At 35.4% G+C, this 15,996-nt stretch overlaps 2 protein-coding genes across 2 annotated transcripts in view; one reads left to right on the forward strand and one right to left on the reverse strand.

Annotated features, from left to right (window-relative positions):
* The window catches only part of LOC149777781 (uncharacterized), a 46,634-nt gene extending 42,975 nt beyond the window's left edge, over window positions 1-3,659 (forward strand). Inside the window, exon 13 of the mRNA XM_089938820.1 lies at window positions 442-3,659. Within this exon, the coding sequence (XP_089794946.1) occupies window positions 442-1,245 (804 nt within the window). The 3' untranslated portion in view covers window positions 1,246-3,659. The remainder of the gene's footprint in view (window positions 1-441) is intronic.
* A 554-nt stretch (window positions 3,660-4,213) lies between these two features.
* LOC149777782 (uncharacterized) overlaps window positions 4,214-15,996 on the reverse strand; it is a 63,490-nt gene continuing 51,707 nt past the window's right edge. Inside the window, exon 4 of the mRNA XM_089938821.1 lies at window positions 4,214-10,137. Coding sequence (XP_089794947.1) covers window positions 9,936-10,137 — 202 coding nt within the window. The 3' untranslated portion in view covers window positions 4,214-9,935. The remainder of the gene's footprint in view (window positions 10,138-15,996) is intronic.

Raw genomic sequence — 15,996 nt, forward strand, 5'->3', positions numbered from 1 at the left:
TCTGCATTCCGTGTCTTTTAAACAGTTTAAAACTGCCATCATTAGAGTTTAAAACTGCCATCATTAGAGTTTAGAAATTCATCCATAAAAGATCTTTTTGTCAGACCATCAGTAGTAAAAGTCATGTCTTGAAATCACAAGACAATAAATCTTTTGGAATATTGACATTGTTCTTGTGTAAAATAATAATTCATCTTTCTTTCAGTACTTTATTTTAAACATTTGAAGTGTACTGCTTTCAAGTTTACATGTAGAGTTATTGAAACTTATTTCGTATTTCATTTGTTCTTAAAATATTTTTGTACTGATTATGCAAGTTCTAACTAACAAAGAATAATGTGACAGAGCCTTAAAGTACAGTATTATGAATGAAAAAGTGTACAGTATTCATAGGACTATTCAAAAGCTAATATTTGAGCAGCTGTCATTCTCTATTTTCAGCGAATTTCTGCTACATCCCTGCTGTCTTTGAAGGAATACTTTGATCAACATTTTTTTCGCAAGGATACTTATATTAAGAAGAAATTCAAAGCAGCAATCAATCAAGATGCCAAAACTGAAGAAAAATCATTTGGTTCTCAAGCTTATTCTATTGAGAGAAAACAGAGTTCTCATATCAAGGGAAAGTCAACTCATCCCAAATCTTCTGCAGCAAGACCAAAAACTGCAGAGACTGTTTCACTGGTTCATAAAAAACAAGAATCTGTAGCTTCTTCTGACAAACAGAGACAGCTCGTAAAGTCAGGAAACCAGTCTCAGAACTCACCCACAGCAAGCTTGACTCAAACAAAAGCAAAACAGCAGAGACAAGTAGGGAATGATACCAAAACAGGAAGATTGTCAGCAGAGGGACAAACTAAACAATATTTTAGAGAAACAAAACCAAGAAACACGGGTAAAGGAATAGAGAACCAAACAAGGTTTGCATCTGACTCTGAACTTTCAAAGAAAAATTTGGTAAAATCAAAACAAGATGATTTTCCAAGTAATGAATCAACAGGAAAGATTGGTGATGTTCAAGGTAATGATTTTGAGGATGATGAGAAAAGTCCAATACATCGGAAAAGAAGTTTATCAGTAGATGCAGCCACATTTGTTCAGCCAGTCTCTAGTGAGATAAGAATATCTGGGAGCATGAATAATAACTTTACAAATGGAAACCAGTCTAGTAGTACTTTACCCAAATTGTTACCAATATTTGATATTCAATTTAGTGTTCCCCAAGAACATTGTGAAGATTTCTAAATGTATAAAAGTGCAAGAAACCATCACTGGGGAGACCAGAGTCAGTGGTATTATTTGTAACCAAAGAATGGTAGATTGACTAGAGATACTACTGTTATACCCATAATGCATTTCACAGGAAATTACAAGAAGTTTGTTTGTAAATGAAAAATACTTACAAATTACAAGTACTGCAGACAAATAACAATACAGATGTCCAACTAATATGTATCTAGTTTTTTTTATTGATTGGGAGGTCTGACAATTTTTTTAACTCTGGTGATAGTCTGGTAGGCTGCCAGAAAAAGATAACCTAGAAGCTCACAGAAGTTAATATAGTCAGACTGTTGCACACTGTAAGTCATGGTGGATAATTCCAGCATGTTATGCATTTACACTGTCAGACTAATGCACACTGTATGTCAAGGTGGATAATTCCAGCATGTTATTCATTTATACTGTCAGACTAATGCACACTGTTTGTCAACATGGATAATTCCAGCATGTTATTCATTTATACTGTCAGACTAATGTACACTGTATGTCAACATTGATAATTCCAGCATGTTATTCATTTATACTGTCAGACTAATGCACACTGTATGTCAACATGGATAATTCCAGCATGTTATTCATTTATACTGTCAGACTGTTGCACACTGTACATAAAGTTGGATAATTTCAGCATGCGAGTCATTTGTATTGTCAGTATCTATGTAAAATTGATCAAAGAATATATTACAACTAGAATATTTTAGATGATTTGGTGTCAAGTGTGCAATATTTGCAAACCAATCATTACCCTCACCCTCTCATAAAAGAGGGGTGATATTTTCGTCTTAATCTTTGGCTATATTTAGGCTGTCATACATCACCTCATATCAATTTTGATGTAAAAATTTTTAAGGAATCAATTAGAGAAGGGATATTTTAGATGACACTGTGTAAAATGTGTAATATTAACAAAATATCATTGTGTGTATCCTTTTTCCTTCATCTTCTCCTACTAGTAAAAATATTTGTAAAAATAATTATATGACCGAATTGATGGTTAAGCTTGAACACATGATAAAGACTGCTTTAGTTCAGATCGAAAGTATTAGTAAAGTTCACATTGTGTCATTAAGAAAGAGAATATTAAAGGAATAAATGTGCCATGGTTAGATGAACTAGATCTCTCCATATGATGCCATTTGTTTTGATCATGTGACAGTATGGCTTCAGTGTTTACCTGACTTCTCTATAGTGGAGTGCAATACAGGGACAGTATGAAGTAGGGAACCAGACTAGAATGGATCATATGTGTGCACGAGAAGGGTTGTGTTTAGATGATGCTGCAGTGGATTAAAGAGTTTTCTCTCAAGCACAGTTTTATATTTTTTAAAATAAAATTTCAGTTGGAGTGCATTTTCCTACATGTAATTTTTAAATGATTTATAAGGTGTCCCACAGCTTATGACTTGAAACAAAAGATGTGTCCCAGGACATATAGTGCACAAAAAAATTACTTAAAAAATTAATATATGGTGTCCCAGCAAATATAATATCCCAACATATATGGTAAATACGGTATCCAGCCACATTTCTATTAATTCCTCCTGTCCCAACCCACAATACAAGCATCCTATTTCAGACAGTGCTCAAGTTAAATCTGATGATATCTGGTACATGGAATGCCACCTTGTGGGGTAAGGGTTGTAATCTGTAAGGGTTACTTCCCTTTGTCTATAGAGTGTAAAGTGATTTTAAAAGTCTTCAGGAGGGCTGGATTCTGGTGGTAGCATAATTCTTAACATTAATCTGATTGGGTAAGTGGTTTCGGAGAAGCATAATTTACCTTAAATTTTCTTTTTTGGATATGAACTTATCTAAGAGAGTAAATGTTTAAAAGGATCAAAATGGCCTATTTTTCCTTTTGAACAAATGTCTGGGCTTTACATGGCCTTTAAATGTGAATAAAATTGCCCACAAAATGTTTGTGATTTAAAAAATGGTAGGAGATTGCCCAAAGCATGTAAAGTAAAGAAAATGAAGGAAATTGCCCAAAAGTCTGTAATTTAAAGAAAATGATGGAAATTGCCAACATGGTCTGTAATTTAAATAAAATTAAATTTGGCCAAAGCTTGTGATTTACATAAAATGAAAGAGATTGCCCAAAGTTTGTGATTTAAATAAAATGAAAGAGATTGCCCAAAGCTGTGATTTAAATAAAATGAAAGAGATTGCCCAAAGCTTTTGATTTACATAAAATGAAAGAGATTGCCCAAAATGTGTGATTTAAATAAAATGAAAGAGATTGCCCAAAGCTGTGATTTAAATAAAATGAAAGAGATTGCCCAAAGCTTGTGATTTAATGAAAACTTGTTGACTTTGATTATTACAACAGAAAAGTAACTGCATTGTCAGTCTTACAATGAAATAAAAGCAGAACTGCATGTCTTGTCTGTGTCTTCTGTTGTGGTTGTTTTGGGTTTAACACAATTTCTCAGCATAAGGTTGGCTATACATGGCAGTGTCATGACTTTTATATAGAGGACTAAATCATATCTCCACTAGACGAGAATATATCATTTACTTAGATTTGTATTGTTTGTCTCACATTTAATTTGCCAGTGCCAACAAGAAGAAAATAATTAAATATTCATATGCCATTTATCATACATTTTGTCTTAACACAATATAAAAGGTGTAACAATCAAGGAATTCCCACTTCATAAACATGCCAAATATTTGTATCGTAATTATAAAAAATAACATTTTTCTAAATGATTGTACCCCCTCCCATGTAGCTGAGAACCCAACACACACACACACACACACACACACATATATATATATATATATATATATATATATATATATATATATATATATATATATATATATATATATGTTATTTGTAGATAAATCAAGATAGAGTAAAATGTTGCCTTATGACCACTCACAAAATGAGACTGCTCCCCAACTGAGACCATTTAATTCACAGTCCTTGGTTTGTTATTCCTTTATTTATCATTTAATTCACTCTGTTGCAACCAACACCCAAAATCAAAACTGCAACTGTAGTCTTCAGTCACGATCAGTTTGACCACTCCCGAATTACATAAATTGAGCCATTATATGAAAAGTTTGCAGTAGTTTGGTAATAGGTGTGCAGCTGTTCATTGATATGGAGGTAATCCCTCTGTGTGTGATGATATTTTTAATCAAAGGAAGGCCAATGAAAAGTAATTGAAATAGCATTTGATGTGTCTGGGGATGAGTGCCTGTTAATCAAGATGGATGTATACTCTTTAACCAGTTTATAAAATTCCATATGCCATTCACCTCAGGCCAAAGGTATTAACATTTTAAGGCCTTGGCCTGGATGGAATCACCCATGCATTAAGACCACTTTCCTCAGTCCCAAGGCTGATTTCAGATTTACCTATACTTTAAATAGATGGTTGTTTCTTGAATATCACTGTTGAAGTCACTTTTGTGGATGACCCGTTCTTGTGGATTTCATGGTTGATGTAAGGACAACTCGGTCCAGTTGTGAAAAATAAGCAGATGTAAACCAGGTTTGTCCAACTGCATGTGGCCCTGTAGGCAGTCTTTTTAAATACACACATTTTAATTAATTTGCATAATTAGTGATAAGGAACTATGGCTCATGACCTTAAGTATTTTATCTGTTTTGGCCCCAACCAGAAAGGATGGATACCTCATATATAACCATTAAATTAAAGACTTGATAAACAACAATTCTTCTTTGGAAATAAATTTTGGTACAGGTGAACATGTACCAGTAATTGCTTGTAAAACCATGAAAATAAAATAACAAGTACAGTGTAAATATGATATTCCATCTCCAATACAAGTACAGTGTAAATATTATATACCATCTCCAATACAAGTACAGTGTAAATATGATATGCCATCTCCTATACAAGTACAGTGTAAATATTATATACTGTCTCCTATACAAGTACAGTGTAAATATTATATACCGTCTCCAATACAAGTGCAGTGTAAATATGATATTATATATAGTACAGTATTGTTATGACTCCAAGTCTTACAGTACCAGAAAAGAGCAAAAGCCAAATAGTTAAAAATTCAACAAATAATGTCATCCCCTAGAATAAAAAATGAAAATGTAAAAAGATAGCTTATGTTATTGTGAATTAAATACCAAATAATCATAGAATTTATAACAAGTCCCAATGGTTGATGTTCTGATTACACTTTTGTGGTATTTCAAAATAAATCCAAGGCTGGAAGTGTTGAAGTGCCTGTGATTTTTCTGTGTCATGGCAATGTGCCAACATTCTTTTGTTGGATCCTTATATGAATTTCACTATAAATCAAAGTCTCTATGTCCAATAAAATGATTTTTGAACACTTTGTATTTCCAGAGAACAATAATCAGAATTAAATAAATTCACTCAAATCAAAATACTGCATAAAAATAATACAACTTGATTCTGCTCAGGTGTTATTGCATGAACGATTGATTTTCCAGTAAACAAGATTTTCATATAAAAAATACAAAGACCTAAAAAGAAAAAGTTCATTGTTCTAGAAGAATCTAATTATAATAGAGCATCTGTTACCAAAACATTAACAAAGCATGTGACAGTTGTCATGTAGACCAGGTCTGTTACCAAAACATTAACAAAGCATGTGACAGTCGTCATGTAGACCAGGTCTGTTAGCAAAACATTAACAAAGCATGTGACAGTTGTCATGTAGACCAGGTCTGTTACCAAAACATTAACAAAGCATGTGACAGTCGTCATGTAGACCAGGTCTGTTACCAAAACATTAACAAAGCATGTGAAAGTTGTCATGTAGACCAGGTCTGTTACCAAAACATTAACAAAGCATGTGACAGTCGTTATGTAGACCAGGTCTGTTACCAAAACATTAACAAAACATGTGAAAGTCGTCATGTAGACCAGGTCTGTTACCAAAACATTAACAAAGCATGTGACCGTCATCATGTAGACCAGGTCTGTTACCAAAACATTAACAAAGCATGTGACAATTGTCATGTAGACCAGGTCAAGATATGTACTTGCCTCAATGTAAGATAATAAGCCTAATATTTATCTTTCAGTCAGAAAAAGGTAAACAGTGTTGTGTACAAAACTGTCACTGATTTTGGAGGTCAGTTACTGGATACAATTTTACAGAACCCACAGCATATCATGAAATAAATATTTTTTAAAAAGTTACTAACAAAGAATGTAAATTAAATATACATAACAGTATATTATTATAGACAGTCTTAACCAGTACAATATAAATATGATCCAATGGTACATTGTATGTATGTATATATATATATATATATATATATATATATATATATATATATATATATATATATGGTACATGGTACAATGTAAATATGATACATAGTACAGTGCATGAATGGCTTTTGGGGGTGGCAAGTGGGGTGACCGCCCCAGGCCCCGCTCTTGAGGGGGCCCTGCGCTTTAGGCCTAAGGTCGTCCTTCAACAGAATTTTTTTTAATGAATAATGAAAAAACTAAATTTGTGTGCCAAATCGCAAAAGTTGATCTAGTCTAGATATAATCAGTGTTTGCAGTAGCATACCAATCAAGATACTGATACTCTGGCCCCGCATACTCCTAACGCTGCCTCTGGTACAGTGTATATATGATATATGGTACAATGTGTATATATGATACTTGGTACATTGTAAATATGATCCATGGTACAATGTAAATAGGATGTACAGCCCCCTACACCCATACAGTGTAAATATGATATAAAGTCAAGAGCATAGTGGATTTGTGTTTATTAGATTCAGTTTCCTTTTAATCACATGGAGTACTTGTTTTTCTTGCATATCATTCATTATATTTGGTATGAATTGATGCTCAACCTTCTCTCAGAAACCATTAGTATTTTTTCACTGATTTCCTAAGTCTTTTTTAATGATAACTTGGCTGAAAGTTACTGGTCGAAATGTATATTAATTAAAAAATCGCATTAAAATTAAAATTCAAATAGTTTTGAGACATGGGTCTCATTGAAACAAAATTCTCTTTTTTAAAAATGAAAGAAAAGGAAACATTGAAATAGTGAATTTAAAAAAACTTCCATCATCCTTCATGTTTGTTAGTGTGGAGAAAATTCTTGCATGACCATTTTCTTTTGTATTGTAATAATTGTTCTAGTTTGTGAGTCCCATTATGGAAGACCACACACACACACATTATTGTCTTGGTGTCCCAGTACAGATGACCATATACACATCCACACTGAATATCATCATGTCCCAGTATGGAACAGTACACACATACTGAGTATGGTTTTGGTGTCCCAGTATGGAACTGTTCATATACATACTTGGTATCATCTAGATGTCCCAGTATGGAACTGTACACACATACTGAATATGGTTTTGGTGTCCCAGTATGGAAATGTACATACACATAATGAGTATCATACGTCCCATTATGGAACTGTATATACACATGCTGAGTATTGTCTTGGAGTCACAGTATGGAACTGTACACACACATATTGAGTATCATCTGTATGTCCCAGTATGGAACTGTACACACATGATGAGTAAGGTTTTGGTGTCCCAGTTTGGAACTGCACACACACACACACACACATATTATCTAGATGTCCCAGTATGGAACTATACACACATACTGAGTATTGTCTTGATGTCACAGTATGGAACTGTACACACACATACTGAGTATCATCTAGATGTTCGAGTATGGAACTGTACACACACATGCTGAAAATGGTTTTGGTGCCCCAGTATGGAACATTACAGACATACATGTACTGAGTATCATCTAGATGTCCAAGTATGGAACTGTACACACACATACTGAGTATCATCTATATGTCCCAGTATGGAACTGTGCAACACACATACTGAGTATGGTTTTGGTGTCCTAGTATGGAACTGTACACACACATACTGAGTATCATCTATATGTCCCAGTATGGAACTGTGCAACACACATGCTGAAAATGGTTTTGGTGTCCCAGTATGGAACTGTACACACACATACTGAGTATCATCTATATGTCCCAGTATGGAGCTGTATGCACACATACTGAGTATCATCTATATGTCCCAGTATGGAGCTGTATGCACACATACTAAGTATCATCTAGATGTCCAAGTATGGAGCTGTGCAACACATGTACTGAGTATGGTTTTTGGTGTCATAGTATGGAACTGTACACACACATACTGAGTATCTTCTTAGTATAGTCTAATTTCCCCAGGTATATATTATGGAGATGAAATTTACACAGAAAGAAACAATCATCAATATATCTTTTTCACTATATTCTTATTAGTACTAATATTAGTACCCTTACTTCTACCTCCTACGCTGTGGGAGTCAGAAATTCTGCGCATTAAAAGTAAATACGGTTTATCGGCAACTTTGAAATTCCACCTAGAAGCGATTATTTGCCACTTGATTGATAATAACATAGTGTAGAATATCCAAATATGATCTGGCAAGCCTTCCATAGAAAAGGGGTCAAGGCGAGAGTCTCGCATTATCTGTCATGGAGGACAGGGTGAGGTTAGTGTAACCATGCCAGTTTGTTTTATCGTGTAAGGGCTTAATAAATTCAAAAAAAGCCAAACTTCTTTCACAGCATGATTATACTTATGTAGTAGGTTTCTACATTGTTTGTTTTTCTGACTTTAGTGATGATTTTTTTGCTCCATTACATGATATGGGATCAGTTCGTAGCCTCAACCACAATAAATCAAGTTGAGGCTATGGCATCGTAGCTATATTCTTATCTACCTGGCAGAAATTGTGTGTGAGCTATAATCATATCTACCTGGCAGAGGAATTGTGTGTGTCAGCCATAGTCTACCTGGCCAGAATTGTGTCAGCTATAGTTGTGTCTATCTGGCAGGAATTTTGTGTGTCAGCTATAGTTGTATCTATCTGGCAGAGGAATTCTGTGTGTCAGCTATAGTCTACCTGGCCAGAATTGTGTCAGCTATAGTTGTATCTACCTGGCAGGAATTTTGTGTGTCAGCTATAGTTGTATCTACCTGGCAGGAATTTTGTGTGTCAGCTATAGTTGTATCTACGGGAATTGTGTGTCAACTATTAACACATTAACCCCTGGTGACGAGTTAATGTGGCAGGAGGTAGTAGCCTACTGCCGAGCTCTGAAGCATTAAGGTCATGCATGATACACTAAAGATGGTTGTATTACAGAAAGGTAGACAGATGTAGCTCTACAATGATACCAAATAATCTGGAAGTTCTAGTTGCACTATAAAATACAGAGGGAAAAACCTCATTTTGTTTACCCTATTTTTTTCCACCCAAAATTCACCTGTGGTCGGAATCCAATTTTGTGTCCAGTTTTTAGACTTTTTGGTCTCAGATCTAAGGCAGACCGGTATGAACTGCAAACAGACAGATGAACCTTTGTAAAAAGTAAGATAAGATGGGCATTTGGAATAGAGAGTGGCCTCGATATGAAAAGAATGGGAGGAGAGGGAGAAAATTTTGATGCTAAACGAGTCATAACCAGAATACAATCAGACTTCCACGACATCAGAAATACAGGTATAATTTAATTTTAAATACAGCTGTGTTATTCTGCTCTTATACAATTGGAGGACTTTAGATACAATCATCAATCCAATATCATTTGATGTTGGAAATGTACATTACTCAGACCTACAGATGCCAAAGTTTTTTTGACTGCACAATGTGGTCATAGAGTGATACTTTGTTATTTATCATGACTTGACTCAGTTTTTTTGACATACTAAAATCTGTTATCCGTGGAAAGTCTGTGAAGTTAAAACAATCTTTTGTCCATTTTGAAATGCATTTTCGGTAGTGATTGATAACAGCAAGATCCTTGGGAATAACTCTCCTGAAAAAGAAAGCAAATAAATGTCATATGTTGTGCCAGTTAAAGAAAATTGGATATTTGCTGATGTAATGTTGTTTTTTTCCAGTCCATAATTTTTATGATTTATTGTTCTTATCTATTAAAATAGCTATCTTTATATACACCTGCCATAATGCAGACCATGTTATGTTTCGATATTATCCAATCATTCAATGACTCATCCATCCATCTGTTACCGGTGACTCCAGTTATCCACCATCTACAGTTAAAGAACTTTGTACATGGCTTTAACTTGGGGTAATGCACAACCACACCTTTTTCAAGGTTGAAAGCTTAAACATGGTTACAAGCTTAAACGGGGTCCCGAGTGGCAGAGTGGTCTAATGCACTCACTGTTTTGGATCGCTGCTATCTCACCTCTGTCTATGTGGGTTCAAGTCTTGGGCTTGGCCAATGTGGGTATTTGAGAAAGCTAATGTTATCCAGATATTGCAAACAGTAACATGAATATCATTACGATACCACACGCCATTGAGGCTCCCCGAGTGGCCGAGTGGTCTAAAGCGCTCTCCGTTACGGCTCACTGCCATCTCACCTCTGCCTGCGTGGGTTCTAGCCTCGGATTCGGCAAATGTGGGTATGTGAGAAAGCTTGCCAATAGCTTTTCATGGGTCGGTGGTTCTTTCTAGGGTTTTCCCGGTTTTTTCCGCCACCATTTATACTGGCCACCACGTATAGCCTATCTTGTGCTGAAAAATGGCGTTAACCCTATAACAACAGCAAGAAGAAGAAGAAGAAGCTTAAACATCAAGGTCACAGACTGAAAGAATAAAAATGGTTTCCACACAATAACTCCTGTTCTCCAAAATTTACACATTTGTGGACGGCTTGCACTTGGGTAAGGGACAACCTTATACATTTTACAGGTATCAAACTTTGTGGATGGCTTGCACTTGGGTAAGGAACAACCTTATACATTTTAGTGGAAAGCCTAGTGGTCAAGAGAACTGTGACTGAAAGAAAAGAAATGGTTTCAGCTACAATAACTCTAGTTGTCCACAATTTACAGTTATGACATTGTGTGAATTGCTAGCACTTGAAGTAAGGAAGAACTGTATCAGTTTGGAGTCAAATATTGAAAATGTCAAGTACACTGTAACTGACAGAAGAACTGTATCAATTTTGTAGTCAAATGTTCAGATGTCACGTATAATGTGACTGACAGAAGAACCATGTCAGCTTTGGAGTCAAACATTTAAATGTCAGGTATACTGTGACTGATGGAAGAACCATATCAACTTTGGAGTAAAATGTTCATATGTCAAGTATACTGTGACTGATCGAAGAACCTTATCAGCTTTGGATTCAGATTTTCAAATGTCAAGTACACTATGACTAAATGATGTAAAAATAGTTTCCACATAATAACCTGAGTTCTTCATTATGTCGTCAATATGAATGAAAGAAAAATGGGTTCCACATATAGTAACATATATTGTACAGCATAGACCTGGCTTACGCTGCATAATGATTTTGGGATCGTAGGTCAGGGTCACTGTAACTGAATTGGTTTCTGCACCAACAAAAAGAGATTCATTTATCTGCTTAGAGGAGTATTTAAACAAAAGGCAGTTCAAGGTAGGCTTGTTTCATCTTTTGCTTTCTATTATATTTTCAATGGATATAGACATGCACCATATATGAATGGCCTGTAGGTTGGTGTTTGGTTTGCAGTAAAAGAATTGTGTATATTTAGAAACTCCATACCTAATGATCATGAGGATTGATATTTCACTCCAGAGTTTTCCATGTTATTTCTACAATTAGTTCCCCCATTAAGCTGGTTATTTTTATGTTTTTAATGGTACTTAATTAAAAGTCCCCATTATGTATTAAGAACTAACTTCCCCATTATGTGTTCAACACTAAGTTCCCCATTATGTGTTCAACACTAAGTTCCCCATTATGTGTTCAACACTAAGGTCCCCATTATGTGTTCAACACTAAGGTCCCCATTATGTGTTCAATACTAAGGTCCCCATTATGTGTTCAACACTAAGGTCCCCATTATGTGTTCAATACTAAGGTCCCCATTATGTGTTCAACACTAAGGTCCCCATTATGTGTTCAACACTAAGGTCCCTATTATGTGTTCAACACTAAGTTCCCCATTATGTGTTCAATACTAAGGTCCCCATTATGTGTTCAACACTAAGGTCCCCATTATGTGTTCAACACTAAGGTCCCTATTATGTGTTCACAACTAAAGGTCCCTAGTATGTGTTCACAACTAAAGGTCTTCATTATGCATTCAATACCAAGGTCCCCATTACATGTTCAAAAACTAAAGGTCCCCATTATGTGTTCAAAACTAAGGTCCACATTATATGTTCCGACTGTATGCAGCGAGTTTTGTCTAGCATGCACAAGTATGGTCAGAAAGTATTCACATACTTTCCCATTTGTTTGTGCTGTCTTACTGATCTCGAAAACATACGGCATCTAGGTTATGAAAAATGCACAAACCTTAGTCATTTAATTCGTCAATTTGACTTGTTAGATTTAGTGAGGAGCTCTTGTTTTTCTTGTCTGATTTGGCTTGGAATTCCTGTCTTCTCCTGTTGGATTTGGCTTGCAGTTCCTGTCTTGTCTGATTTAGCTAGGAGTTCCTGTCTTGTCAGATTTAGCTTGGAATTCCTGTGTCTTTGTTCTTGGATTTAGCTAGAAGTTCCTGTCTGTTTTGTCTTCTCTGATTTAGCTTGGAATTATTTTTTGTCTTGTCTGATTTAACTAGGATTTCCTATCTTGTCTAACTGAGCTAGGAGTTGCTGTCTTTCTTGTCTTGTCAGATTAAGCTGAAAGCTTGGTTCATTATTGTGAAAAGTGAATGTTTTCTGTTCACATTTTTGAAAGTTCAAAATCTTCTACATCTTTTGCTGCACTCAGCTGAAACTTTTATATAATATTACAATAGATCTAAAGTTTTTTTTTATATGCTGACTTGCTATGAGTTCCTGTCTTTCCCATCTCACCTGCTTAAGCAGAAAAGCATGTCTCATCACTGTAAACAAATGCCAATGTTTTGAGCTATAATTTTTTTAATTCACATATCTTCAACATCAATTGATGTATTCAAGTGAAATATTAGGATAATACACTGAAATGTTAGGAGTTCCTGTCTTGCCTGTTTTGTTTACTTTGTTGGTAATACTGTAACAAAGTTTTGTGTGAAACTTTATGAACGTCAGGTGCTGGGAATTGGGGCAACTCAAACCAATGACAACTTACCTAAGACAGTTAAGTCCAGGTTTGATATATCGTGGTCCTAAGCCCAGTTGAACATGGTCTTGTGCACTTTGATAAACGATTACTCAGGCCAGTTGTGAAAAATAAGTTGAACGAATTTTTCAGCCGACTCTGACAAAAAAGATAGTGAGACCTAGTTATGAGACAACTCTTTCACGTTTTCAGTATTAGTCTATTCCGTAATGTTATTCGACACATCTCAGATATAACTAAATAAAGGCAAGTACTAACAATGCTAATCAAGCTGACCTTCGGCCAAGAAAAAATACTTTTTGTCCACATGCTGTCATAGCATGAGCATGCCCACTAAATAATAAAAGTTAAGTCCCCTTTTATGATAATAAAAAAACAACTTGTCCAACTTGTCCAACTTGTCCCTAACAATTAGTCTAAGTTGGTCTTTATCAAAGTGAAATGAGCCATGTTGAATTGGGGTTGGGTCCAGGGTCTGGTTTTGTGAGTTGAAAAGCTTAGACCTAATTCTGTAATTAACTGATATTATAAAAGTACTCGCCTTCATCATCTAGATCTCAGTTTGGCCTAATGAATTAAAAAGGACATTAATTCTGGAATCAGCAGGTTTTCAAGTCACTTTATGTAGTTCGATCTCGTTTTGGACCCATGATTTGAAACAGAGCAGGCTCTGTTCTCAGGAATCAACAGGTTTAAGCAAATGCCTTGTGCCAGATATGTTTTGCTTGACGATTTGATGAAAACCATGTTTCTATTTGATCTGGAATTAGCAGAATTTATAAAGGACTAGCTTTATGTAGCAATATCTCAGTCATGGCTCGCTTCTATTCTTTATGGAATCAGCCGGTTTTATCAGGGACTTTCTTTCTGAAGCAATAGTTAGGTTGCACCCCGGGAGCTGGTGCATAGTCCGGTATTATTCTCTCTTGAAGCAGTATTATTTATCAAGGAATCGCCTTCTATACCCATGTCTCGGCTTTTCTCCTTGAGCTGATGCATAGCCCAGTTCTATTCTCTCTGGATCCAGTGGGTTTTACAAAGGACTCACCATCTGTATTAGATTTTGGTTTTGCTTCATGAGTCTATAAATCAATTCTCTATTTTCTGTTTTATCAGTAGATTTTACAAAGTACTCAACCTCTAAAGCCAGAACTCAGTTTGGCTCCAAGGGTCGACATAAATTCCGGCTTTATTCTCCAAGGAATCTGACGATTTTACAAGGGATTTGCCCTGTGTAGTCAGATCTTTTTATTTTTTGCCTCATGAATTGTCACATACCCTGTCTATATTTTCTTTGGAATCAACAGATGACGAATTACTGACCGTCTGAAGTCAGAAATCGGTTTGGCACCATCGGTCGATATAGAATGTGGCTTTATTTCTCTATGGAACCAGAAGATTTTACATCCCCTATCCATATTCTAATCCGGAGCTTTTTGAAACGTACTAACTCTCTGTAGCCATACTGCGGTTTTAATTGATACATATCATGGATGTACGTTCTCTAGAATTGGCATATTCTGCAAAGTAGTCACCCTCTGCAGTCGTATCTCGGCTCGACTGTATACTGAGTTGATACAGATAATTTTTCAGTTCTCTTGGGAAATAGCAGATTTTACAAAGTTTTGGCCCTCATCATAAAATGATATAGATCCCGGTTGTATTCTCTTTGTACTTGGCAGGTTTTACAGAAGATTCACCATGAAATGGAACCTAATTGTATTGTTGTTGGGATTAGCAGGTTTTACAAAGGACGCGCCTTCAGCAACCAGATCATGGTTTGGCCTCATGAGTTGATATAGAGACCGTACTGTTCTATCTGGAGTCGGTAGATTCTATGTAAGACCTTTCATAGTACGCACAACCTTGAAAAATCCTTGAATTTGAGGGACTGCCTTGAAATCTTGATTTTTGAAAAGTTGGTTTAATTGCTGAAAGCCTTGTTAAATTTGTTGAAAAAGTTCTTGATATTTCCCCAAATCCCTTGAATTTTCCTGAGATTATTTTTAAAAAATATATATTATGTTGTATATTCAGAATGGTATTTACATATTTTCCGCAAATAATGTATAAATAACGAAATATTATGGGATACAACTGGGGAACAACAATTAAATGGCACGTAATGCTGGTGGTAACTAGAATGGCCTTCCTTTGCACAATTTTCTTATGTTGATTGTTCTTCTACTTTTGTACCCATTTTTGCAGTGATAAAGAAAGAAAAATTGAGAAATAGTTAAATTTGCATATTATAAAACCATGAAAATTTTTGGAGGTGACAGAATACGGCTTGAACAGTTCTTGTAGAAAACAACTCTCTGGGTTAGTATGAAAGATGCCTTCTGCAGCCAGATCTTTCTTTTGCTCCATGGGTTTTGTTCTCTAAGGAATCAACATATTGTACAAATTATTTATCCCTCTGTAGCCATGCAGGAGTTTTGGTTCCACGTTTTGCTACACATTCTTGCTCTACTCTCCCAAGAATCGGCAGATTTTACAAAGAACTTACACTTTATAGTCAAGTGAGTTGATATAGAATGTGGACTATTCTCTGTGGAATCACGATTTTACCAAGTACTCACCTCTGTAGCCAGAACCCGG

This window comes from Sinohyriopsis cumingii, chromosome 17 (genome assembly GCF_028554795.1).
Source record: "Sinohyriopsis cumingii isolate HCF-2022 chromosome 17, ASM2855479v2, whole genome shotgun sequence".
Classification (NCBI taxonomy): domain Eukaryota; kingdom Metazoa; phylum Mollusca; class Bivalvia; order Unionida; family Unionidae; genus Sinohyriopsis; species Sinohyriopsis cumingii.